Raw genomic sequence first — 27,960 nt, 5'->3', positions numbered from 1 at the left:
AAGACACTCATGTTTGGTGCCAGGCTTGTGATAGATGTCAACATGTGGGAAATCAGTCTAAGCGGAATTGAATGCCACAGCAAAGTATTTTGGTGGTTGAATTATTTGATGTTTGGGGCATTGACTTTATGGGACCATTCCCATCATCCAATGGCAACCAGTACATATTGGTCGCTGTTGAATATGTTTCTAAGTGGGTCGAGGCCGTTGCAGCACCAACAAATCAAGGATCTGTGGTACTGAAATTCCTCCAAGGCACTATTTTTCCACGTTTTGGGACACCTAGAGCGATTATTAGTGATGGGGGAAAGCACTTTTTAAATAAACAGTTTGTTGCACTACTTACGAAATATGGGATAAGTCATCGGGTGGCCACTACATACCACCCTCAAACTTCTGGGCAGGTTGAGGTTTCTAATAGGGAAATTAAGCGCATCTTAGAGAAAACAGTCAATTCCAGCCACAAAGATTGGAGTGTTAAGTTGAATGATGCTTTATAGGCCTACAGAACAGCGTATAAAATACCAATTGGGATGTCTCCATTTCGGCTTGTTTATGGTAAGGCGTGCCATCTACCTATGGAGCTTGAACACAAGGCTTACTGGGCAATTAAGGAGCTTAATTATGCCTATGATGCAGCCGGAGAAAAACAAAAATTACAGTTGCACAAGTTGGAAGAACTCCGAAATGATGCATATGAAAGTACAAAGATATACAAAGAGAAAACGAAAGCATTCCATGACAACAAAATTCTCCGAAAATAGTTTCAGCCAGGTCAGAAGGTTCTATTTTTCAATTCAAGGTTAAAGTTATTCCCTGGAAAATTAAAATCTAGGTGGCAGGGTCCCTACATTGTTACTAAAGTCTATCCACACTTTGCTGTGGATATTAAAAATGGCAAGACCGGTTTCGAGTTTAAAGTAAATGGCCATAGACTGAAACACTACTTGGAGGCACCGTTTGACATTGCAGCCAAGTCTTTGACTCTGAAGGAACCATTGATTTGACCACCAGGCTTTTGCAAAGTCTAGCTACAGACTTAAAATAAAGCACTTATTGGGAGGCAACCCAATTTTTCTAAACTCTTTACTTCTTTTACTTTATTTTATATATATATTTTTATAAAAATAAAAATATAAAATATAAAATATAAAAATAAATAAAGAAAAATAAAGAAAAAGAAAGAAAGAAAGAAAGAAAGAAAGAAAAAGAAAAAGAAAATGTGTGAAGTATGAATAAAAGGGATAAGAGGTAAGGGTTTTAGTCGAGTCTCCTTAACTATGATGGTTCACTTTACACCGAAGGAAGTTTGTGAATTCTTTTCTAATTGATTCTAAATAGCTTACACTCTGTGGTGGGATTACTTGGATCTATTGAAAAGATGTTCTAGTTTTTAAAATATGCTATGGATTGCAACTTGAAGGTGGAAGTTTTGTCGTGGTTAAGTGTTAGCCAGGTGTCTAGTTTATTAAGTTTTTATTTTTGTTTTGAGTCTTGTTTTGCTTGAGGACAAGCAAATAGCTAAGTTTGGGGGTATTTTGATGAGTCGATTTTATATTATATATTTAATCCTATTCTTAGTACATTTTGGTTAATATTTTGGAAGAACTTTGATACTTTGAATTATATTTCCAATATAGGACTTTCGACTCTCTCTGGAGCAAAACGTAATCAAATGGACAAATTTTAGAGTAATTCTAGTTGGAGGACGTTCATGAGTCACTTAGCTTGATCGTATTGAAATTTCAAACTTTTCTACCGAGCGGTTATTTTCTGGCAATAAAATAAAGGAGCAGTGTGCGGTGCTGGAATAATGACGTTTTGGGCTTTTATTGCGTTTTTGGAGCCCAAGATGACCTTGGATGGGTTTGTGGCCTCCTGGAGAAATGTTCAGAATATTTTTATCTTTAAAAAAAGCTATCTTGGGCCAGATTTGGAGGAGATTTGAAGCCAAAACGTGGATGGGCAGATTCTCCTAATCCAATTTGGACTTTATTTCATAGTTTTGTTTTATTTTAATTAGTTTCCTTGTGGGGATAGAAAAGCTATACATTGGCAGCTAGGTTTTAAGGGGTATTTAAGCTCTTTCTCACAAGAATTTTGGGAGACTTCTTTTTGGCTTTTGGGAGCAATTGCTAGGGTTTTCGGTTTCTGCGATTTTCAGGTGTTTTCATTCTTATTCATTCGAATGATATTTTCTTTGATTTTAATTATGAATATGCGTAACTAATTTCCTTTTGCTAGGGCGAGGCCATAAGCCTTAGCATGAATATGTAATTTTATCAATTTTCTTATGAATGGGTGTATGTTTGCTTTGAATTATTAATCACTGCGTTTAAAACTATCTATCTATTTTAATGACCGATCACCATTAGGATATGTAGACAAGTAATTTGATGCAATTTCTGTTGGAACATCACCCTAAAATTGAGGATGGCTTCTTGTGATTAGTAGTTGTAATTTCACTTAAGGCGAACATCACGCTCTTAAGGGTTGCATGGTTTTTCAAAGGGTTTTCACAAAGCTTAATGAGTCTTGCATGTTTATATTTGATCTGAACATCACAGACGGATTGCATGTTAGATATACGTTTTCGCTTGAACATCACAAGGAAAATATGCATTAGGAAAACCTAACCTTCAAAGCATATATGTGGAAATTCATAAGTAATTGATAGAATTGCATAGGATTGTGACGGTGATGGCTAACCCCTAGTTTTCTCTAAATTGTTAGTTTTTAAAAAGAAAGCGTTTTTCTTCTTTGTTGTTATTATTTACCAACTTTCAGATTTCTTTTACTGTTAATTTAATCTTTTCAAATTCATAAACTTCAAATCTTTGATAAAATCTATTTTAATTATTAATTAAGAGTTAGTGTAATTACAAATTAGTCAAACAATCTTTGGGGACAACGACCTTGCAGGAGCATCTATACTACAATAGCCTTGTATTCTTGCAAGTATTTTATGTGATTTTAACCCTGTTTGTGCAGGTACTAAAAATCCTATCATAAAGTTAATATCAATTTGCCTTTGCTTGATGTTGTTGAACAGAAACCTGCATATGGAAAGTTCATCAAGAACTTGAAAAATCACAAGCTCAATTTTGCTCCAAATGAAGAAGTAAAGCTCAACAAGAATGTAAGTGCTATGTTGCAAAGGAAGCTTCCACCAAAACTAGAAGATCTTGGTAGCTTTGACATTCCCATTACCATTGGAGACAAGAAGGTTGAAAGAGCCATGTTGGACTTGGGAGCAAGCATCAATGTAATGCCATATTCAGTTTATCAAGAGATTGGCTTAGAAGGGATGAAGAAGTCTTCAATTTTTCTTGAACTAGCTGATCATTCTATCAAATATCCAAAAGGTATTGTAGAAGATATTCTAGTTCAAGTTAATACACTAATTCTTCCTGCTGATTTTGTAGTGATGGACATGGAGGACAATCCCAAATGGAGATTGTGTTGATCCAATTCTCTTAGGATGACCATTCATGGCCACTATAAACACAATTATCAATATGAAAGATGACACCCTCTCCATGACTATGTTAGGTGAAACCACTGAATTTAATGTGTTTGATCCTCCATCTCAACCTTCTATCTCTGTTGAAACTTATTTTGCAATTGATGTTGTGAATGATGCTATAAAAGTTGTCATTTCACAAGAAGAGGAAGATCATGTTGAACTGGAGTTCCAAGAAGTGGTAGCTGCCCTAGAAGTGTTCCAGCCATACCCACCATTTTGTAGGCCACCACTCGAGACTCTTGGCCCATTCTCTACGAAATTGGAACCATCCAATGTCACCCCAATGTTCAATGTTGCATTCCTTACACACATGAAGAAAAAGAAAAGAAAAAAACAAAGGAAGCGAAGGAAGAGGAGAAGAAGTTGGGTGAACTATCTTGCTATGCATAAGGGTATTGATCCAAAACCCCCCTAACTCATCATAAGTTGCACAATTTCTTGCCAAGACATTAACTAAGACACTTCTTGGGAGGCAACCCATGTGTTGAAGAAGAAGGTGCTTGGTAGCGATCGACCTAATTGCATCAAGGGGGAGTTTCTCTAAACCTTGTTCTTAAATTTTCCCCTTATTATTTACATGCTCTCAATCATCTTTGTTATGCTTTATCATTGAGGACAATGTTCAATTCAAGTCTAGGGGGAAGGTTTTCAATTTTCGTTCATTTGTGTTTCCAACTTTTGTTCATTTGTCACAATTTTTTTTATTTTTAGAAGGTCATATAATCAATGCTATGGAGCTGCCATTGAGGTTTTCATATCAGAATTTTTGCACTTCACAAAGTTTTTGCTCTTTGAATTCTGGTGGCTAAAGTACCATGCTCAAATTCTTGAAGGAGAATAGTGGAGACTACCCCAGTGAGCTATATCGAGCCTAATTGCTTTCTTGAGAGGGTTTTAAAGTGTTTCTAATTCTCATCCCTACTTGCTTTCTTCAATTCATTCTAAATGATCTCATTGTTTCATTTTGATTGAATATTAAAGATGTTTCTCTTTTGCAGATATCATGTACTTTCTCTCACTCATGAATGAACTCATTGAAGTGATGCTAGGCTATGTGTGCATAACCATTTTATGTGCTTTCTTTTCACCCTACCCATATGTGTGTTCCATCAACCCTCTTGAAGCCAAACACTTCAAGCCTTTTTCTTCTTTCACTCTCATAATTTCCCTACCTTTGTATCTCAATCTGAGATATTTAACCTATTGTAGCCATACCCTATAGCTTAGAAATATACCAAGGTGTGCCAAGATAAAGTTTGAAGCAAGGAAGTTGATGCCACGTACCTAAATGAAAAATGGTGTGAATCTGTGCAATAAAGTTAAAGAAGAAGATCAAATCAGCAAATAAGAAAGATAAACGAGAAAGTGTTTCGATCTGATCTAAGTGTGAAATATAAGGTCTATGCCAGATGCTACCATGAAGTTTGCAGCCATGCCATTCTAAATCAATGACACCTTGTAGATCAATGAAGAATGCAACCTTGGTATGTTCTTAAGTTACTTGTTTTTCCTTCCAATTCTTCCATTTCCCCTAACCTTAGCCTTTCATTACAACCTTGTGAAAGACCTAGCTGATCTTTGAGGATGTATTCGTGGGTGCTGGTATGTATGTGTGTATCTCTATTCTTAGTATTTGATTCCCTTCATGAGATCTAACCAAAAGAAAATTGTGCCTCTATTTCATATACTCACTTATGCTTGCTTGAGAGAATAAAACCATAGGTTATGAGTGATTGAGTGCTATATGCGAGAATTAGAGTCAAAGCACATTCTTTCTTCAAGGTTTGAGTGTGTTTTCTTTGAAGTCGTGTGCCTTTGAGCAATAGCTTCCACTTTACACACTGATTGATCACCTATCTTGGCAACTCTATGCTGTTGGAGGTATGACTAAAGTTTTTTTTTTCATTAGTTGATTTCAAAGTTTTTTTTTCTAACCACTTTGTTTTGTAGAGTCGGTAAAGCGTTTGTGGGTATTGTTTATGTTAAACTCTCAGGAGATATAACTTTTCCTACTAGGGATACCTAGAGGTTTAAAGGCTTGTTGCATACGCTCAATGCAATCGAGTTACCTACGGAAGTGGTTTACTTAACTTCTTGTTTTGTTTTTATATTTATTTTGTTTTGTTTTGCTCGAGGACTAGCAAAATCTTTGTCTGAGGGTATTTGATCTGTTCATAATTGTATATTATTTTGTACTCTTCTCGCTTATGATTTGGTTATGTTTTTGAGTTAAACTTGTGCTTTTAATCTCTTTTGTGTTTATCATTCAGTACATTGAGCCTTAGGTAGCAATGGTGGCTTTGGATAGGAAAAGATGCAAAATGGTGCAAAAATGTGCAGACTGAGTTAGCAATTCGTTTTGGCCTTAACATCTTCATCCGACCTTCGATTGGCCCAAATGACATGTGGTTGGAAACATGACATTCTGAACTTCAAGATGGACGGCTCAAACTCATTAATTGATGAGCTATGCATGAGCTATGGTTTCTGGTGGGATTTGTTGGTGAAGTGCAGCAGCCAAATAAGAAAAGAAACTGATTTTCTATGGCATTAGTGTGTTAGGTGATAGCCATATTCAATTCAGATTTCTCACTTCCCTCTCCCTATAAATACCACTTCCCTCTCCCTATAAATACCACTTCCATTCCACATTCAAGAGGCACATCCTTTGATTCAGAATCCCACAAATCACTCCATCCATCCTCCACACTCCCATCATTTTCTAAACACATCTAGAAATCATCCTCAAACACTCCCACAACCCCAAACACTCCAGCAATCAACTCAACACTCTAAACAGCCCCAAATCACCAAAACAGTTCCAGCAAGCCTTCCTTCCATTTCCCTACGAATTTCCTCTTTCTCTGCCATCACCACTCACCCAAACTCATCCCAAATCACCTCCTTCGCTGTCATACACCCTTCTACATGTGGGGAAGCTCTTGGAGAAGCATTAGACGTGGAGAAGCACTTGGAGAAGCCCTGGACACCACAAGAACTTCAGAAAAGGGGTTTCTCTACTCTTATTGCATTCATTACGTTTTCTCACTTTTGTCTAAGTTTCTTTCCCATTACGAGCAACTAAATTCATAACTAACCTAATATGAATTTTCTGCGTTTATAAATTTCAAGTTTCAAGTTTGATTCAAGATTCATGTTCTTATTCATTATGCCTACCTGCCTATATGCTAATCGAAATGCCTAGCTACCATTCATATTTGTGTATCTTGGTTTGAATTAAGAGTAGACACCATGATTTAATTCAAATTGAACTATGAATAGGAAGAGTATGTATGGACATTCGACAACAGGGATTAGATACATACTTGGTTGTTTAAAACATTCTTCTATGCTTAATGGATTCCTAATGCTTAATTTTAGGTTAGACAACAGATGATCAAATTAAGGAATTAGGAATACAAGGTTAGGACCAGGCACCATGACTTACTCATACTTTAGCTAGAATCAATCCTTGAATCTGAATTAGACTTGTCACTTGAATCCTTATAACCCAGAATTGAATTGTTATGGTGAATCGAATGCCCTAGCCAACAAATCTGTTTTTCAACCTTCAAACCCAACCTTCGTCACAATGGCTCACTTTGATTTTGTTTGCGATTTCATTTTGCTTTATTTGCTCAACAATCACAATCACTTTCATTTTAATTTCTGTTTTAGACTTAACCTTCTACTTTCTTGAATTCGGTAATCTAAGTACTTAACTAAGTTTAACTTCTCAGTCCTCATGGGTACGACACTACTAATTGGCCCGCACAATTGCAAGTTAACATATTAACAACAAATTTTGGAGCCGTTTCCGGGGACTGAACTACAGTTCTTCCCTGGTTATGTGCCCAAGGTTACCCTATTCTTTTAAGTAGTACTAATTAATTTGAATTTTCTGTTTCAGGTAGTTTATGTCTGCAAGGCCATTCCTTCAACAAGTGAGGTCTTGGTTCCAACGTTCGAGATCTTTCAACGCAGGACCATCGTTGCAACCCAATCGGGTAATCTCTGAAATTCATAACCAATTAGAAAGAGATTTCTCAATTGCAAAGCAGCAAGATCTTGACACATTTACAAGTCTTGTTCTCCACACTAAAATTCAATCGCTAAAACTATGCAATGCACCAACCACTCCATTTACAGTACCAACTTTGTACGAACTTCAAGTGTCCAATTTTATTGACCTCGTGAATTTGGATTGAGCCCAAAACTTGACCAACATCATAATATGGCGGGAGGAGTCATTTGGTGAGTTTTGAATGAAATCCAATCACTAAAACTATACAATACACCAACCACTCCATTTACGAACGAACTTCGTACGAACTTGAGGTGTCCAATTTCTTTTACCTATTGATTTTGGATCAACTCCAAAACTTGGGCATCATGATAATATGGTGGGAGGAGTCAATTCGTGAGTTTTGAGTGAAATCCAATCGCTAAAACTATGCAACATACCAACCACTCCATTTATAGTATGGACTTCATACGAACTTCAAGCGTCCAATTTCATTGACCTAGGGCATTCGGATCAAGCCCAAAACTTGGGCAACATCATAATATGGTGGGAGGAGTCATTTTGTGTGTTTTGAGTGGAATCCAATAGCTAAAACTAAGTGATACACCAACCAATCCATTTACAAAGGAATTTCGTACGAACTTGAAGCGTCCAATTTCTTTGACCTATTGATTTCGGATTGACTCCAAAACTTGGCCAACATCATAATATGGTGGGAGGAGTCATTTGGTGTGTTATGAGTGAAATCCAATCAAAACTAGGCAATACACCAACCACTCCATTTATAGTACGAACTTGAAATGTCCAATTTCATTGACCTAGTGAATTTGGATCAAGCCCAAAACGTGGGCAACATCATAATATGGTGTAAGGAGTCATTTGGTGAGTTTTGAGTGAAATCCAATTGCTAAGACTATGCAATACACCAACCATTCCATTTACAATACGAACTTCGTATGAACTTGAAGTGTCAAATTTCACTGACTTATTGAATTTGGATCGAGCCCAGAACTTGGGCAACATCATCATATGGGGGGAGCAGTCAATTGGTGAGTTTTGAGTGAAATCCAATTGCTAAGACTATGCAATACACCAACCACTCCATTTACAGTACGAACTTCGTATGAACTTGAAGTGTCGAATTTCTTTGACCTATTGATTTTAGATCGACCCCAAAAACTTGGGCAACATCGTAATATGTTGGGAGGAGTCAAATGGTGTATTTTGATTGAAATCCAATCGCTAAAACTATGCAATACACCAACCACTCCATCTACAGTACGAAATTGAAGTGTCCAATTTCATTGACCTATTCAATTTGGATCGAATCCAAAACTTGGGCGACATCATAATATGGTAGGAGGAGTCATTTGGTGTGTTTTGAGTGAAATCCAATCACTACAACTATGCCTTACAACAACCACTCCACTTACAGTACAAACTTCGTATGAACTTGAAGTGTCGAATTTCATTGACCTATTGAATTCGGATCCTCTCCAAAACTTGGGCAACATCGTAATATGGAGGGAGAAGTCATTTGGTGTGTTTTGAGTGAAATCCAATCACTAAAACAATGCAATACACCAACCACTCCATTTACAGTACGAACTTCGTACGGACTTGAAATGTCCAATTTCATTGACCAAGTGAATTAGAATCGAGACAAAAAATTTGGCAACATCATAATATGGTGGGAGGAGTCATTTGGTGAGTTTTGATTCAAATCAAATTGCTAAAACTATGCAATACACCAACCACTCCATTTACAGTACGAACTTCATACGAACTCCAAGTGTCCAATTTCATTTACCTAGTGAATTCGAATCGAGCCCAAAACTTGGACAACAACATAATATGGTGGGAGGAGTCATTTGGTAAGTTTTGAATGTTATCCAATCGCTAAAACTGTGCAATACACCAACCACACCATTTACGAACGAACTTTGTACGAACTTGAAGTGTCCAATTTCTTTGACCTATTGATTTCCGATCGACTCCAAAACACAGGCAACATCTTAATATGGCAGGACGAGTCATTTGGTGAGTTTTGAGTGAAATCCAATCGCTAAAACTACGGAATACACCAACCACTCCATTTATGGAATGAACTTCCAACGAACTTAAATTGTCCAATTTCATTGGGCAATCGATATCGGATTGAGCCCAAAACTTGGTCAACATCATAATATGGTGGGAGGAGTCATTTGGTGTGTTTTGAGTGAAATTCACTTGCTAAAACTATGCAACACACCAACCACTCCAGTTAAGAACAAACTTCGTACAAACTTGAAGAGTCAAATTTCTTTGACCTACTAATTTCGAATCGACTCCAAAACTTGGGCAACTTCGTAATATGGTAGGAGGAGTAGTTTCGTGTGTTCTGAGTGAAATCTTATCGCTAAAACTATGCACTACACCAGCCTCTCCATTTATAGTCTGAACTTGAAGTGCCGAATTTCATTGACCTATTGAATTCGGATCGAACCCAAACCTTGGGCAACATCATAATATGGTGGGAGGAGCCATCTGGGGGGTTTTGAGTGAAATTCAATTGCTAAAACTATGCAATACACCAACCACTCTATTTACGAACGAACTTCGTAAGAACTCGAAGTGTCCAATGTCATTGACCTAGTGAATTCGAATCGAGCCCAAAACTTGGGCAACATCATAATATGGTGGGAGGAGTCATTTGGTGAGTTTTGAATGATATCCAATTGCTAAAACTGTGCAATACACCAACCACACCATTTACGAACGAACTTCGTACGAACCTGAAGTGTCCAGTTTCATTGATCTATTGGTTTTGGACCGACTCCAAAACTTGGGCAACATCGTAATATGGTGGTAGGAGTCATTTGGAGTGTTTTGAGTGAAATTCAATCGCTAAAACTACGCAATACGCCAACCACTTCATTTACAATACGAACTTGAAGTGTCGAATTTCATTGACTTATTAAATTCGGATTGAGCCCAAAACTTGGGCAACATCATAATAATTTGGAAGATGCCATTTGGTTAGTTTTGAGTGAAATCCAATCCCTAAAACTATGCAATACACCAACCACTCCATTTACTAACAAACTTCGTATGAATTTGAAGTGTCCAATTTCTTTGACCTATTGATTTCAGATCGACTCCAAAACATGGACAACATCGTTATATGGTGGGAGGAGTCATTTGGTGAGTTTTGAGTGAAATCCAATTGCTAAAACTATTCAATACACCAACCACTCCATCTACATTACGAACTTCGTACGAACTTGAAGTGTTGAATTTCATTGACCTATTGAATTCGGATCGAACCCAAAACTTGGGAAACATCATAATATGGTGGGAGAAGCCATCTGGGGGGTTTTGAGTGAAATCCAATTGCTAAAACTATGCGATACACGTTGCACTCCGTTTACGAACAAACTTCGTAAGAACTTGAAGTGTCAAATTTCATCAACCTAGTGAATTCGGATAGAGCCCAAAACATGGGCAACGTCATAATACGGTGGGAAAAGTCATTTGGCGAATATTGAGTGAAATCCAATTTCTAAAACTGTGCAATACACCAACCCCTCCAATTACGAACGAACATCGTATGAACATGACGTGTCCAATTTCTTTGATCTATTGGTTTTGGATCGACTCCAAGACTTGGCATACATCGTAATATGGTGGAAGGAGTCATTTGGTGTGTTTTGAGTGAAATTCAATCGCTAAAACAACGCAATACACCAACCACTTCATTTACAGTATGAACTTGAAGTGTCGAATTTCATTGACTTATTGAATTCGGATCGAGCCCAAAACTTGCGCAACATCATAATATGTTGGAAGATGTCATTTGGTGAGTTTTGAGTGAAATCCAATCCCTAAAACTATGCAGTACACCAACCACTCCATTTACGAACGAACTTCGTACGAACTTGAAGTGTCCAATTTCTTTGACCTATTGATTTCAGATCGACTCCAAAACGTGGGCAACAACGTTATATGGTGGGAGGAGTCATTTGGTGAGTTTTCAATGAAATCCAATTGCTAAAACTATTCAATACACCAACCACTCCATCTACATTACGAACTTCGTACGAACTTGAAGTGTCGAATTTCATTGACCTATTGAATTCTGATCAAACCAAAAATTGGGGCAACATCATAATATGGTGGGAGGAGCCATCTGGGGGGTTTTTGAGTGAAATCCAATTGCTAAAACTATGCGATACACCAACCACTCTGTTTACGAACGAACTTCGTAAGAACTTGAAGTGTCCAATTTCATTGACCTAGTGAATTCAGATAGAGCCCAAAACATGGGCAACATCATAATACGGTGGGAGTAGTCATTTGGCGAATTTTGAGTGAAATCCAATTGCTAAAACTGTGCAATACACCAACCCCTCCAATTACGAATGAACTTCGTACGAACATGACGTGTCCAATTTCTTTGATCTATTGGTCTTGGATCGACTCCAAGACTTGGGCAACATCGTAATATGGTGGAAGGAGTCATTTGGTGTGTTTTGCGTGAAATTCAATTCCTAAAACTACGCAATACACCAACCACTTCATTTACAGTACGAACTTGAAGTGTCGAATTTCATTCACTTATTGAATTCGTATCGAGCCCAAAACTTGGGCAAAAGCATCATATGTTGGAAGATGTCATTTGGTGAGTTTTGAGTGAAATCCAATCCCAAAAACTATGCAATACACCAACAACTCCATTTACGAATGAACTTCGTACGAACTTGAAGTGTCCAATTTCTTTGACCTATTGATTTATGATCAACTCCAAAACCTGGGCAACATCGTTATATGGTGGGAGGAGTCATTTGGTGAGTTTTGAATGAAATCCAATCGCTAAAACTATTCAATACACCAACCACTCCATCTACATTACGAACTTTGTACGAACTTGAAGTGTCGAATTTGAGTGACCTATTGAAGTCGGATCAAGCCCAAAACTTGGGCAACATCATAATATGGTGGGAGGAATCATTTGGTGTGTTTTGAGTGAAATCCAATTGCTAAAGCTATTCAATACACCTATCAATCCATTTATGAACGAACTGGAACTGTCCACTTTCTTTGACCTATTGATTTCGGATGGACTCAAAAACATGGGCAACATCATAATATGGTGGGACGAGTCATTTGGTGTGTTTTGAGTGAAATCTAGTCGCTAAAGCTATGTGATACACCAACCACTCCGTTTACAGTACGAACTTCGTACGAACATGAAGTGTCTAATTTCGTTGACTTAGTGAATTCGGATCGAGCCCAAAACTTGGGCAACATCATAATATGGTGGGAAATGTTATTTGGTGTGTTTTGAGTTAAATCTAATCGCTAAAGCTATGCGATACACCAACCACTCCGTTTACAGTACGAACTTGAAGTGTCTAATTTTGTTGACCTAGTGAATTCGGTTCGAGCCCAAAACTTGGGCAACATCATAATATGGTGGGACGAGTCATTTGGTGTGTTTTGAGTGAAATCTAATCGCTAAAGCTATGCGATAGACCAACCACTCCATTTACAGTACGAACTTCGTACGAACTTGAAGTGTCCAATTTCGTTGACCTAGTGAATTCGGATCAGGCCCAAAACTTGGGCAACATCGTAATATGGTGGGATGAGTCATTTGGTGTGTTTTGAGTAAAATCCAATCGCTAAAACTATGCAATACACCAACCACTACATTTAAGAACGAACTTCGTACGAAATTGAAGTGTCCAATTTCATTGACGTAGTGAATTCAGATCGAACCCAAAACATCAACATCATAATATGCCGGGACGAGTCATTTGGTGAATTTTGAGTGAAATTCAATTGCTAAAACTATGCAACACACCAACCACTCCATTTACGAACGAACTTCGTACGAACTTGAAGTGTCCAATTTCTTTGACCTATTGATTTCAGATCGACTCCAACACTTAGGCAACATCATAATATGGTCGGAGGAGTCATTTTATGTGTTTTGAGTGAAATCCTATCACTAAAACTATAAATACAGCAACCACTACATTTAAGAACGAACTTCGTACGAAATTGAAGTGTCCATTTTCATTGACCTAGTGAATTCGGATCAAAACCAATTCATCAACATCATAATATGCCAGGAGGAGTCATTTGGTGAGTTCTAAGTGAAATCTATCACTAAAACCTCGCAATGCACCAACCACTCCATTTACGAACTAACTTCGTATGAACTTGAAGTGTCCAATTGCTTTGACCTATTGATTTTGGATCGGCTCCAAAACTAGGTCAAGATTGTAATGTGGTGGGAGGAGTCATTTGGCTTGTTTTGAGTGAAATCTAATTGCTAGAACCATGCAATACACCAACCACTCCATTTACGAACCAACTTCGTACGAACTTGAAGTGTTGAATTTCATTGACCTATTGAATTCGGATCGAGCCCAAAGCATGGGCAACATCATAATATGGTGGGAGGAGTCATTTGGTGAGTTTTGAGTAAAGTGCAATCTCTAAAACTATTCAATACGCCAACCACTCCATTTACGAACGAACTTCGTTTGAACTTGAAGTGTCTGATTTCTTTGACCTATTGATTTTGGATCGACTCCAAAACTTGGGCAACATCGTAATATGGTGGGAGAAGTCATTTGGTGTGTTTCAATGAAATCTAATTGCTAAAACTATGCAATACACCAACCACTCCATTTACAGTACGAACTTCGTACGAACTTGAAGTGTCGAATTTCATTGACCTTTCAATTCGGATCAAGCCCAAAACTTGGGCAACATCATAATATGGTGGGAGGAGTCATTTGATGAGTTTTGAGTGAAATTCAATTGCTAAAACTATGCAATACCCCAACCACTCCATTTACAAACGAACTTCGTTTGAACTTGAAGTGTCCAATTTTCACTTCAGCATAAGCACAAAAAACGAATGCATAAACCATAATTTTGCAACAACAGTGGCATGTTTTCTGAAGCGGTAAGTTAGAACACGCTTCAGTATAATCAAAACCCTTGATGCTATAATGATTATTTAGCATCAGTGCTGATATATTCCCAGATGCTATTAAAGGTTTAGACATCGGAGGTCAACACCCTTTTGGCACATGGTAACAACTTATGCATAAGCAATTAAGTGAATAGCGAAGTCTTAAATAATCTTTAGCGATGGATAATATCCGAAGCGTATGACTATATCATACACATCGGTTCCCAATACTTCGGTTCTTGGGTACCTTTAGCAACGGATATTATTCGAAGCTAAATGTCAATTTTCGCATAGTGTATTCTAGTAAATAGTTAGTTGAGAAAACTACAATTGCGTCGTTGTTCAGTTCAAAATGGATATAGTGTTACCAAAATTTAAAGCATGAGGGAAAACTCTACCCAATGAATGATCAAGATTTATTTACAGTATGAAGGGGTGCTATTTACCAGTTCACCTGTTATCATGGAGGTTTTTTCTCTTAATCATCTATACTAATTGTTGGTATTTATTATTACTGGGAAGTGAAGAGATATTTTTGTTTATATTTTTGTGAAACAATAGTATTGCTACAGTTTTCCTTCTTGAGAGAATGTGTACATATCTGCAAAATCATATTTATATTTTGGAAGAAGAATGTGTACATATCTGCAAAATCATATTTATATTTTGGAAGATTCTTAGGAAGAGGTCTTACAGTAGAAAAGCCATGATGTGATGAGTAAAATATGTCTTAATTTATAATATCCTGCTACACCTTGCTTAATTAGGATGTGGGGAAATTGGATTCAACCATATTAGGTTGTGCATGAGACATTTCATGTAATAACCCGATCCTAAATTGTAATTTTGCAAAAGTCTTTTTTTTTTTTTTTCTTCTCCCTTTCTTTCTCTCTTTCTCTCTCTCTCTCAGCGACTTGAGCCCCCACCCTTGCAACTGCCATCTCCGGCAGCCACCGGCCATAAGACTAGACTGGATCGCACCTCCGCTTCTCCCTCTCCCTTTCCTGACCAGTCTCCGCCCTTGGAACTCCCGGATTTCGTCGGTAGGAGCTCAAAAAATCGCAGGTTTTTTACAGAGTTTCGCTGGCGTTGTTCTCTAAACTCCGGCCGCCATTTCCGATGATCTGGAATCTCATTTATTCTTCGAGCTCTAGCTGATGGTTGGATAGGATTTGATCAATCTCTAGCATTGATAGTTCGATTTTGGATTCAAAGTTTGGCCGGATTTCGGATTGAAATTCCGGCCACTTCCGGTCATTTTTCAGGGTAGGTCCAAGAACACAAGTGGCTCCAATCGATGTCCTGAACCCAGGGTAGGAAGCTTGGCCCTTGATTTTGAAGTTTTCCGGCGAACAGTTAGCTTTGGACACCCACGCGCTGTCGGCGCCTGTAGCAGCGCGTGGGCACTGTAGCAGAGGGGCATTGTGTCCCAATGTGATTCCTTTGTTGTCATGAGCGCATAGTTCCGGGTTTGATATGTTTGGACCATTGGATCGAATCCAAATTCACGTATGTTGTATCTTGTATTCCTAGGATCATATAGAATTTGACGGATCGTGAATCGAAATCTCGGATAATCCAAAATCGCGAACCCTAAGGTAAGATAAAGAGTAATAGTCTGATCGTGTGATCGTGATCAATTCGACCATTCGATTCGGACCAAATGTGCAGAGTAAGTTTAGAAGAGTGTGTTGAACCTATAGGAACTCCCGGATTTGTGATCGGAGGTCATGGGCCCTGCGGGCTTGGTTGACCAAGTTTAGGCAGTTTGACCCATCGGTTGACCATGAGTCTTTCGATGTAGTTTATCCTTCGAAAAGTGTTCGAACGACCAGGTAAACGAGTTTTGACCAGAAGTTGGGTGATTCTTACCATGTCAAGTTAGAGGATTGTTTTATAGTATCTTATAGAAATTCTTGGATAGTACATCAATAATTGAAGTTATGGAAGTGTCTCTGAAGGTTATTATTTTTTCATTAATTGATATTGTTACGTTTATAAATGGAGTATATGGATTGAGTGGTATTAGGTTTTGTATGGAAGCATAATGTTTTAATTGTGGAATACAGTATTTTATGGAATTCATGTGAAAACATGTGTGAGTGTTCATTGGTTAGTAATGGCATTAATTTCACGGATTAAATTACAATATCACGTATTATGAAATTATATGATTATGGAGAGAGGATATATGATTGTAGGTATTATTGATAATTGGAGATTATTGCTAAATTATATATATATATATTTATGGTATTCTGTATTTAGAAGTGTATTATAGTACGTGATGGTAAACCTAAAGGGTATTGTTGATAATTAGAGATTATGCAATATTGAGAACTGATTTTTCCCAAGTTTTGGACTCAATCCGATACCTATTGGTCCATGAAATTGGACAATTCAGGTTCGTACGAAGTTTGTTATGAAATGGAGTGATTTTTGTATTTCAAAGTTTTAGCCATTGGATTTCTCTCAAAAGTCACCAAATGACTCCTCCCACCATATTATGATGCTCCCCAAGTTTTGGACTCAATCCGATATCAATTGGTCCATGAAAGTGGACAATTCAGGTTCGTACGAAGTTCGTTATGAATTGGAGTGGTTTGTGTATTGCATAGTTTTAACCTTTGGATTTCACTCAAAAGTCCCCAAATAACTCCCCCCACCATATTCTGATGTTCCCCAAGTTTTGGACCCAATCCGATATCGATTGGTCCATGAAATTGGACAATTCAGGTTCGTATGAAGTTCGTTATGAAATGGAGTGGTTGGTGTATTGCATAGTTGTAGAGATTGGAATTGACTCAAAACCCACCAAATGGCTCCTCCCACTATATTATGATGTTCCCCAAGTTTTCGACTCAATCCGATATCGATTGGTCCATGAAATTGGACAATTCAGGTTCGTACGAAGTTCGTTATGAAATGGAGTGGTTGGTGTCTTGCATAGTTGTAGAGATTGGATTTCACTCAAAACTCACGAAATGACTCCTCCCACGATATTATGATGTTCCCCAAGTTTTGGACTCAATCCGGTATCGATTGGTCCATGAAATTGGACAATTCAGGTTCGTACGAAGTTCGTTATGAAATGGAGTGGTTGGTGTATTGCATAGTTTTAGGCATTGGATTTCACTAAAAAGTCACCAAAGGACTCCTCCCACCATATTATAATGTTCCCCAAGTTTTGGAATCAATCCGATATCGATTAGTCCACGAAATTGGACAATTCAGGTTCATACGAAGTTCGTTATGAAATGTAGTGGTTGGTGTGTTGCATAGTTTTAGCCATTGGATTTCACTCATAAGTCACCAAATGACTACTCCCACCATATTATGATGTTCTCCAAGTTTTGGACTCAATCCGATATCGATTGGTCCTTGGAATTGGACAATTCAGGTTTGTACGAAGTTCGTTATGAAATGGAGTGGTTGGTGTATTGCATAGTTGTAGAGATTGGATTTCACTCAAAACCCACCAAATGACTCCTCCCACCATATTATGATATTCCTGAAGTTTTGGACTCTCCGATATCGATTGGTCCATCAAATTGGACATTTCAGGTTCGTACGAAGTTCATTATGAATGGAGTGGTTGGTGTATTGCGTAGTTCTAGATTTTGCACTACACTCAAAACCGACAAAATGAATCCTTCCACCGTATTAAGATGTTCCTCAAGTTTTGGACTCAATCCGATATCGATTGGTCCATGAAAGTGGACAATTCAGGTTCGTACAAAGTTCGTTATGAATACAAGTATTGCATAGTTTTAGCCTTTGGATTTCACTCAAAAGTCACCAAATGACTCCCCCCACCACAGTCTGATGTTCCCCAAGTTTTGGACCCAATCCGATATCGATTGGTCCATGAAATTGGACAATGCAGGTTCGTACGAAGTTCGTTATGAAATGGAGTGGTTGGTGTATTGCATAGTTGTGGAGATTGGATTTCACTAAAAACCCACCAAATGAGTCCTCCCACCATATTATGATGTTCCCCAAGTTTTGGACTCAATCCGAAATCGATTGGTCCATGATATTGGACAATTCAGGTTCATACGAAGTTTGTTATTAAATGGAGTGGTTGGTGTATTGCATAGTTTTAGCCATTGGATTTCACTCAAAAGTCACCAAATGACTCCTCCCATCATATTATGATGTTCCCCAAGTGTTGTACACAATCCGATATCGATTGGTCCATGAATTCGGACAATTCAGGTTCCTACGAAGTTCGTTATGAAATGGAGTGGTTGGTGTATTGCATAGTTGTGGAGATTGGATTTCACTAAAAACCCACCAAATGAGTCCTCCCACCATATTATGATGTTCCCCAAGTTTTGGACTCAATCCGAAATCGATTGGTCCATGATATTGGACAATTCAGGTTCATACGAAGTTTGTTATTAAATGGAGTGGTTGGTGTATTGCATAGTTTTAGCCATTGGATTTCACTCAAAAGTCACCAAATGACTCGTCCCATCATATTATGATGTTCCCCAAGTTTTGTACTCAATCCGATATCGATTGGTCCATGAATTCGGACAATTCAGGTTCCTACGAAGTTCGTTCTGAAATGGAGTGGTTGGTGTATTGCATAGTTGTAGAGATTGGATTTCGCTCACAACTCACCAAATGACTCCTCCCACCATATTATAATGTTCCCCAAGTTTTGGACTCAATCTGATATCGATTGTCCAATTGGTTGGTGTATTGCATAGTTCTGGTGATTGGATTTCACTCAAAACTCATCAAATGACTCCTCCTACCATATTATGATGTCCCCCAAGTTTTGGACTCAATCTGATATCGATTGGTCCATGAAAATGGACAATTCATGGTCGTACGAAGTTCATTATGAAATGGAGTTGTTGGAGTATTGCATAGTCGTAGCCATTGGATTTCACTCATAACCGACCAAATGACTCCTCCCATCATATTGCGATATTCCTCTAGTTTTGGACTCAATCCGATATCGATTGGTCCATGAAATTGGACAATTCAGGTTTGTACGTAGTACGTTACGAAATGGAGCAGTTGGTGTACTGCGTAGTTTTAGCCATCGGATTTCACTCAAAAGTTACCAAATGACTCCTCCACCATATTATGATGTTCCCCAAGTTGTGGACCCAATCCCATATCGATTGGTCCATGAAATTGGACAATTCAGGTTCGTAAGAAGTTCATTCTGAAATGGAGTGGTTGGTGTATTGCATAGTTGTAGAGATTGGATTTCACTCAAAACCCGCCAAATGAATCCTCCCACCATATTATGATGTTTCCCAAGTTTTGGACTCAATCCGATATCTATTGGTCCATGAAATTAGAGAATTCAGGTTTGTATGAAGATCGTTATGAAATGGACTGGTTGGTGTATTGCGTAGTTTTAGCCTTTGGATTTCACTGAAAAGTCACCAAATGACTCATCCGACCATATTATGATGTTCCCCAAGTTTTGGACTCAATCCGATATCGATTGGTCCATGACATTGGACAATTCAGGTTCGTACGAAGTTCGTTATGAAATGGAGTGGTTGGCGTATTCCGTAGTTCTAGAAATTGGGCTTCACTCAAAACAAACCAAGTGACTCCTCCCACCATATTATAATGTTCCCCAAGTTTTGGACTCAATCCGATAACGATTGGTCCATGAAATTGGACAATTCAGGTTCGAACGAAGTTCGTTTTGAAATGGAGTGGTTTGTGTGTTGCATAGTTCTAGAGATTCGATTTCACTCAAAACCCACCAAATGAATCCTCCCACCATATTATGATGTTCCCCAAGTTTTGGACTCAATCCGATATCAATTGTTCCATGAAATTGGACAATTCAGGTTTGTACGAAGATCGTTATGAAATGGACTGGTTGGTGTATTGCATAGTTTTAGCCTTTGGATTTGACTCAAAAATCACCAAATGACTCCTCCCACCATATTATGATGTTCCCCAGGTTTTGGACTCAATCCGATATCGATTGGTCCATGACATTGGACAATTCAGGTTCGTACGAAGTTCATTTTGAAATGGACTGGTTGGTGTATTGCGTAGTTCTAGAAATTGGGCTTCACACAAAACCCACCAAATGAGTCCTCCCACCATATTATGATGTTCCCCAAGTTTTGGACTCAATTCGATTTCGATTGGTCCATGACATTGGACAATTCAGGTAACGAAGTTCGTTTTGAAATGTAGTGGTTGGTGTATTGCATAGTTGTAGAGATTGGATTGCACTCAAAACCCACCAAATGAGTCCTTCCACCATATTATGATGTTCCCCAAGTTTTGGACTCAATCCGATATCGATTGGTCCAGGATATTGGACAATTCAGGTTTGTACGAAGTTCGTTATTAAATGGAGTGGTTGGTGTATTGCATAGTTTTTGCCATTGCATTTCACTCAAAAGTCACCAAATGACTCCTCCCATTATATTATGATGTTCCCCAAGTTTTGTACTCAATCCGATATCGATTGGTCCATGAATTCAGACAATTCAGGTTCCTACGAAGTTCGTTCTGAAATGGAGTGGTTGGTGTATTGCATAGTTGTAGAGATTGGATTTCGCTCAAAACTCACCAAATGACTCCTCCCACCATATTATGATGTTCCCCAAGTTTTGGACTCAGTCCGATATCCATTGGTCTATGAAATAGGACAATTTAGGTTCGTACGAAGTTCGTCCTGAAATGGAGTGGGGATTTCTAGCCTGATTTGGAGGTGCCAAATAAGGCAAAAACGTGCAAAATAAAGGCTGATTCGTTAGGGTATCTTTGGAACATCTTGCAGCCTTGTTTACCCTATAAAAACTTGCCTTTTAGCCACTTTTAAAACCCCTATTTATTTTGGACGAATTTCACAACCCTAGATCTGACTTCTTGGTTATTCTCTCCTTTCATGTACACTAAAACCCTAGCCGTCCATAGATTTCCACCATCAGGACTCAGCGCAAGAGGTGGTTCTTGGAGAAGTTCAACATCAGAATTGGTTCAAGGGTTTCCTCTCATGAATTTATTTTCACTCACGTTGTTTATTTTTGTTTTAATCTCTTTGAACATGATGTGTAACTAAATTCATAGCTAGGGATTTCGATGTAGCCTTGCAACATTGATCCATGTTTCTAAGTTAAAGTATTCAATTCATCAATCTGCTTCTTGTTTCATTCACTGAATCTATTGTTCAATTTGTTTGTCAATTTTAATGTTTGATCGCCATTAGGGTTGCCTATAGATTATCTAGACAAGGTTAGTAAACATCATGCTTAATCTTCGTAGACTTGTGAATGAATGAAGAGAATGCTATGCAAACATCATGCCGTGTGTTCTCTTTGGTTCTTTAATGTTTTCTTGTATGCTAATGACTCTTAACTTGGAACCAAAGTTGAACATCCCAATTAGGTTGCAGATTAGGAGAATTTGATCAAAACCACACATCATATGGCTGATCATATATTTGTAAAACGAACTCTGGAAACAGGTTGGTAGTTGAGTACGGTTTAATTTTATAAACATGGAATTAGTTTTGCAATGGTGAATTCGAAATCCCTAGTCTCATCCCTATTCTTTCTACATCAATATATTATTCACTACTACATTCTTCTTGCATTTTAAGTTATTTTTCATTTACAACACAAAAACTACTTTCAAATTGTCACTTTCATTTTTAGTTAGGGTTCTTTCAAAACTAGTAATTTATAGAGGTCCAATCGGTCTCTGTGGTTCGACACCCTTACTTGTACCATTATACTAACCATATATTGGCACTTGGAAGGAATAAACAAAATTTTGGCGCCGTTGCCGGGGACTGATTTCAGTCTTCTATAATTGCTTGTTCTCAAACCCTAATTTCGTTTTATTTTTGTTTCTCAGGTTGTATATGTCAGATACACTTGCTGAGATAGGCCAAAGACTTGAACGGTTAAAGAGCAACACTTTTGAGAATTCTATATCAGCTAGTGCCCATACTAGCAGTGTAGAAGAGGACAATAGTTCTTCTACCCCAACGAGTGTAGATTCTTTCGATAACTCTAATTCTGACAAAGAAGAAGAGATGGCTGTCAATAACGATGACAACCGAGCTTTGGAAGATTATGCTCAACCGGTTATACCAAATTCCCCTTTGTGCATCTTGCTGCCTACTGAAGCTAGAAATTATGATCTCAAATCTTCACATTTTCACATGCTTCCTTCTTTTTATGGTTTACCTAACGAAGATCCATTAGCCCATATTAAGGAATTCTACAATGTTGTGAGTGGTTTACCTTTGCAGGGAGTGACTGAAGCAAATCTGAGGATGAGGGTTTTTCCTTATACATTGAAAGATAGAGCAAAGGGTTGGCTAATGACTTTAGCACCTGGTTCGCTCACCACTTGGGATGCCGTAGCTAAGAAATTTTTGGAGAAGTTCTTCTCTACTCAAAAGACAGCTACTTTGAGAGGGCAAATCTTTAACTTTAAACAAGATGATGGAGAACCTTTCAATGAATGTTGGGAGCGTTTCAAAGGGCTGTTGCTGCAATGTCCACATCATGGGTTACCTCTTTACTTACAAATGCAAATTTTTTGTGATGGACTAACCCAAACATGTCAATCGACTGTTGATAATGCAGCAGGTGGAGCTTTGAAGAAAAAAAATGCTCAAGAGTCATATAACATTTATGAGATGTTGGGATCTAATGCTCAACACAAAGATACAAGAGGTAAACGAGTTGGAGTGTATGAAATGAGTTCTAATAATGATCTTGCCTTGCAGGTGGCTAGTTTGGAAAAGAAGCTCGATTCTATGATCAATATGGTGCCTAAGATAGCTGAGGTGTGTGCCATTTGCAACATACCAGGTCATCCAACTTATCAATGCTCGGCTAGTGAGGCTTATCCCGAATTTGTTCAAGAGCAAGTGAATCTCATGAATTCTTACAATCAGAGGCCGAGGAATGACCCGTTCTCTAATACATATAACCCTGGTTGGAGAGATCATCCCAATCTCTCATGGAAGAATAACAATAAATTTCAAAATTTCCAACCAAAGCCTGCCACTACGCTTGAAGATACTGTCAAAATGCTAGCTCAAAACACCGTCCAATTCCAGCAAACTACCAATAGTACTCTCCAACAACATTCAGCTGCTCTAACCAAAATGGAGACACAATTAGGTCAGATTGCTGATGCTTTGAGTCAAAGAGAACCCGGAAAATTTCCAAGCCAACCGGTGATACTTCAAAGGAACCAAGAGCAAGCCAAAGCGGTCATAACACTTAGAAGTGGTAAGGTTATTAATAATGGAGTTGGCAATGAAGTTACTAATGAATCTGATCATGTGAATGCAGGTCCTACTCAAGAAGAGAATGAGAAACCGAATGACGATCCAAGCAATGCCACTTCTTCGTTTGAAGCTCCAAATTTTCACAAGGCTGAAAAACCTTACTCTCCACCCATCCCATTTCCGGGAAGACTTGCCAAAAGCAAGCAGGATAAGTCATTTAAAGAAATTTTTGATATATTAAGTAAAGTGAATGTTAATTTACCTTTGCTTGATGTCATTAGGAATATGCCAGCGTATGGGAAATTTTTCAAGGAGCTAAACACTTATAAGAGGAAGTATGGACCTAATGAAAAGGTGATGGTGTCTGAAAATGTGAGTGCTGTGCTTCAAAGAAAGCTCCCACCAAAACTCAAGGATCCGGGCAGTTTTTCTATCAATATCACCATTGGAGACAAGCTAGTTGAAAAGGCTATGCTTGACTTGGGAGCTAGCATCAATTTAATGCCTTATTCAGTGTATCTTCAATTGGGTTTGGGGGGTTTGAAGGCAACAACTATTTCATTGCAACTTGCTGATCGATCAGTGAAATATCCAAGAGGTATAGTGGAAGATATCTTAGTTCAAGTTGACAAACTAATTTTGCCTGCTGATTTTGTAGTGTTGGACATGGAAGAGGCTCCTCGACATGATCGTGAGTTGCCTATTTTGCTTGGGAGACCCTTTATGGCCACGGCAAAGACGATCATAGATGTGCAAAATGGTCTCCTCACCATGACTGTGCTAGGAGAAACTGTACAATTCAAAGTGTTTGAATCTCTTTCTCACCCTTCTAGTTCATTTGATTGTTGTTCGATTGATGTGCTTGATTCACTTGTTTTCTCTAAGTTTTTGCTGGCACAATCCAATGATCCATTACAATATGTTTTGAGTCAATCTCAAAATGACTTTGATGAAGAAGTGCTCATGGAGATGGTGGCTGCCTTGGAAGCATTAAAACAGTATCCCTCTACTTTTTCACCTCTTATAGAGCCATTAGAACCATCTGCCACACATCTGATCCCTTCTATTGTTAAACCTCCAAAACTTGACCTTAAACCACTTCCATCACATCTAAAATATGCTTACCTAGCTGAGTTTGAAACTCTCCCAGTTATAATAGCATCTGATCTCACCCCTTTGGAAGAAGATAAGCTAATTAGGGTGCTAAAAGAGTTCAAATCAGCCATTGGTTGGTCTATTGCAGATATCAAGGGAATAAGCCCTGCCATGTGTATGCATCGAATTTTATTGGAGGAGGGAGCGAAACCAACTCGTGAACCACAAAGAAGGCTCAATCCACACATGAAGGATGTAGTGAGAGATGAAGTGCTGAAGTTGCTAGATGTGGGTATCATATACCCGATTTCTGATAGCAAATGGGTCAGCGCTGTTCACGTAGTGCCTAAGAGGATTGGAATCACAGTGGTAAAAAATGAGCATAAAGAGCTTGTTCAAACGAGACCTGCAGCTAGTTGGCGTGTTTGCACCGATTACAGGAAGTTGAATTCAGACACTAGAAAAGATTATTTTCCTATGCCTTTTATTGATCAAATGCTTGAGCGATTAGCTGGTCACTCATATTATTGTTTTCTTGATGGATATTCAGGTTATAATCAAATTGTGATTGCTCCGGAAGATCAAGAGAAGACTACATTCACCTGTCCTTTTGGCACTTTTGCATATAGGAGGATGCCTTTTGGCCTTTGCAATGCCCCAGCAACATTCCAAAGATGTATGCTGGCAATCTTTTCAGATATGATTGAGAGATTTATTGAGGTATTCATGGACGATTTTTCAGTTTTTGGTTCTTCTTTTGATAATTGTCTTAACCATCTCTCTCTAGTGCTTCAAAGATTTCAGGAAACAAATTTGATTCTCAATTGGGAAAAGTGTCAATTTATGGTGAAACAAGGTGTTGTGTTGGGGCATGTAATATCCAACAAGGGTATTGAAGTTGACAAAGCAAAAATTGACATCATCTCAAATATGGCAGCCCCTGCTTCAGTGAAGGGAGTGAGAAGCTTTCTAGGACATGCTGGTTTTTATCGTCGTTTCATTAAGGATTTTTCCAAGATCACTCATCCATTGTGCAATCTTTTGGCCAAAGATGTTGTATTTCACTTTGATAAAGATTGTATGAATGCATTTAATACCTTGAAACGTGAACTAACCTCTGCTCCTATCATTATGGCACCAGATTGGTCTTTGCCTTTTGAGCTAATGTGTGATGCCTCTGACTATGCTATTGGTGCTGTTTTAGGTCAAAGAGTAAATAAGCTGCCACACGTAATCTACTATGCAAGTCGGACGTTAAACGATGCTCAACTCAATTACTCTACAACTGAGAAGGAGTTGCTTGCTGTTGTGTTTGGTTTAGAGAAATTTCGTTCATATCTTGTTGGCTCTAAAGTTATTGTTTACTCTGATCATGCAGCTCTTAGGTTTTTGTTGACCAAGAAAGATGCTAAACCACGTTTGATCAGATGGATACTCTTGTTTCAAGAGTTTGACCTAGAAATTCGAGACAAGAAAGGGAGTGAAAATGTTTTTGCTGATCACTTGTCACGTCTTGTTGATGAAAACCATGGAGATGGACAAATTTTGCCTCTCAACGAATCATTCCCGGATGAACAACTCGTTGTCATTCAAGATAAAGAGCCATGGTATGCTGATTTTGTCAATTATCTTGCTTCTGGTGTAATTAGAGATGATTTGACTTTTCAGGAGAGAGAGAAGTTCTTTTCAATGGTGAAACACTACATGTGGGATGAGCCCTATTTGTTCAAGTATTGCCCTGACCAAATCATTCGAAGATGTGCTCCAGAGAGTGAGCAGCAAAGCATACTAACATTCAGTCATGCATTGGCATGCGGAGGTCATTTCAGTGCCAAAAAGACAGCTTTAAAGGTTTTACAATCTGGTTTCTTTTGGCCTACATTGTTTAAAGATGCTTTTGATTTTTGCTTTAAGTGTGATAGGTGTCAGAAAATGGGGAGCATCAGTCGCAGGAACGAAATGCCATTAAACAACATTTTAGTGGTAGAGCTGTTTGATGCGTGGGGAATTGACTTCATGGGACCATTCCCATCTTCTTTTGGATACATATACATACTAGTGGCAGTAGATTATGTATCAAAATGGGTTGAATCACAAAGTTGTTTTGAATTTTCTCAAAGATATGATTTTCACTAGGTTTGGAACTCCGAGAGCTATCATTAGCGATGGTGGCAGTCACTTCTGCAACAAACCTTTCGAGGCATTGATGAAGAAGTACAACATCACACATAAAGTGGCAACTCCATACCATCCTCAAACCTCTGGACAAGTAGAAATCAGCAATAGAGAAATAAAGAACATCTTGATGAAAACCGTCGGCCCTACAAGAACAGCGTACAAGACCCCAATTGGAATGAGCCCTTATCGACTGGTGTTTGGAAAGGCATGTCATCTGCCAATGGAGCTCGAGCACCGTGCATATTGGGCCATAAAGAAGTTCAATTTTGATCTCAAAGAAGCTGGTACAGTGAGGAAGTTCCAACTCAATGAGTTGGAAGAGCTCAGAAATGAATCATATGAGAATGCAAGGATCTACAAAGAACGAACCAAGCTCTACCATGACAAAGCAATTCTTAGGAAGGAGTTTCAACCAGGTATGAAAGTACTTTTGTATGACTCACGTTTGCGACTGTTTCCAGGTAAATTGAAGTCTAGATGGGTTGTACCATTCAAAGTGCTTCAGGTATTTCCCCATGGAGCTATGGAGATAGAAAACATCAAGAATGGCACCCGTTTTAAGGTCAATGGACAGCGTTTGAAGCCTTATTTGGAGAATGTTTCACAGGAGCAGGTTTATGTCGTTATAGATTCTCTCGAGTTTATGGCAACTTAGACACACTACCATGTCTTGCCTAGACATTAAATAAAGCGCTTGCTAGGAGGCAACCTAGCTGGGTTTGTATTCTTTCCTTTTATTTGTGTTACTTTTTAGTTGTTATTTTATTTCATTCCATACACACTGTGCCAATTTGCATTGCATCCATTCCATTCATTTTTTAAAAAAAGCATCGAGGACAATGCTTAGTTTAGGTTTGGGGGTGTGGGATTTTCGTTTGTTTTTAGTTCTGGTTGAAGTTTGCTTTTGCTTACTA

The 27,960-nt window shown here is 38.3% G+C and overlaps 1 protein-coding gene across 1 annotated transcript; it reads left to right on the top strand.

The window, feature by feature from the left end:
- On the top strand, window positions 3,492–27,701 carry LOC109948700. Its single transcript, XM_020562401.1, is given in 6 exon segments — window positions 3,492–3,811; window positions 22,381–25,654; window positions 25,757–26,639; window positions 26,760–26,958; window positions 26,960–27,462; window positions 27,508–27,701. Coding segments are annotated over 6 exon segments (5,373 nt in total).

The sequence above is a fragment of the Prunus persica genome, chromosome G4 (assembly GCF_000346465.2).
Source record: "Prunus persica cultivar Lovell chromosome G4, Prunus_persica_NCBIv2, whole genome shotgun sequence".
In the NCBI taxonomy this organism is placed as follows: Eukaryota; Viridiplantae; Streptophyta; class Magnoliopsida; order Rosales; family Rosaceae; genus Prunus; species Prunus persica.
The sequence above is the reverse complement of the archived record's forward strand: the minus strand, read 5'-3'. Positions and strand labels throughout refer to the sequence as shown.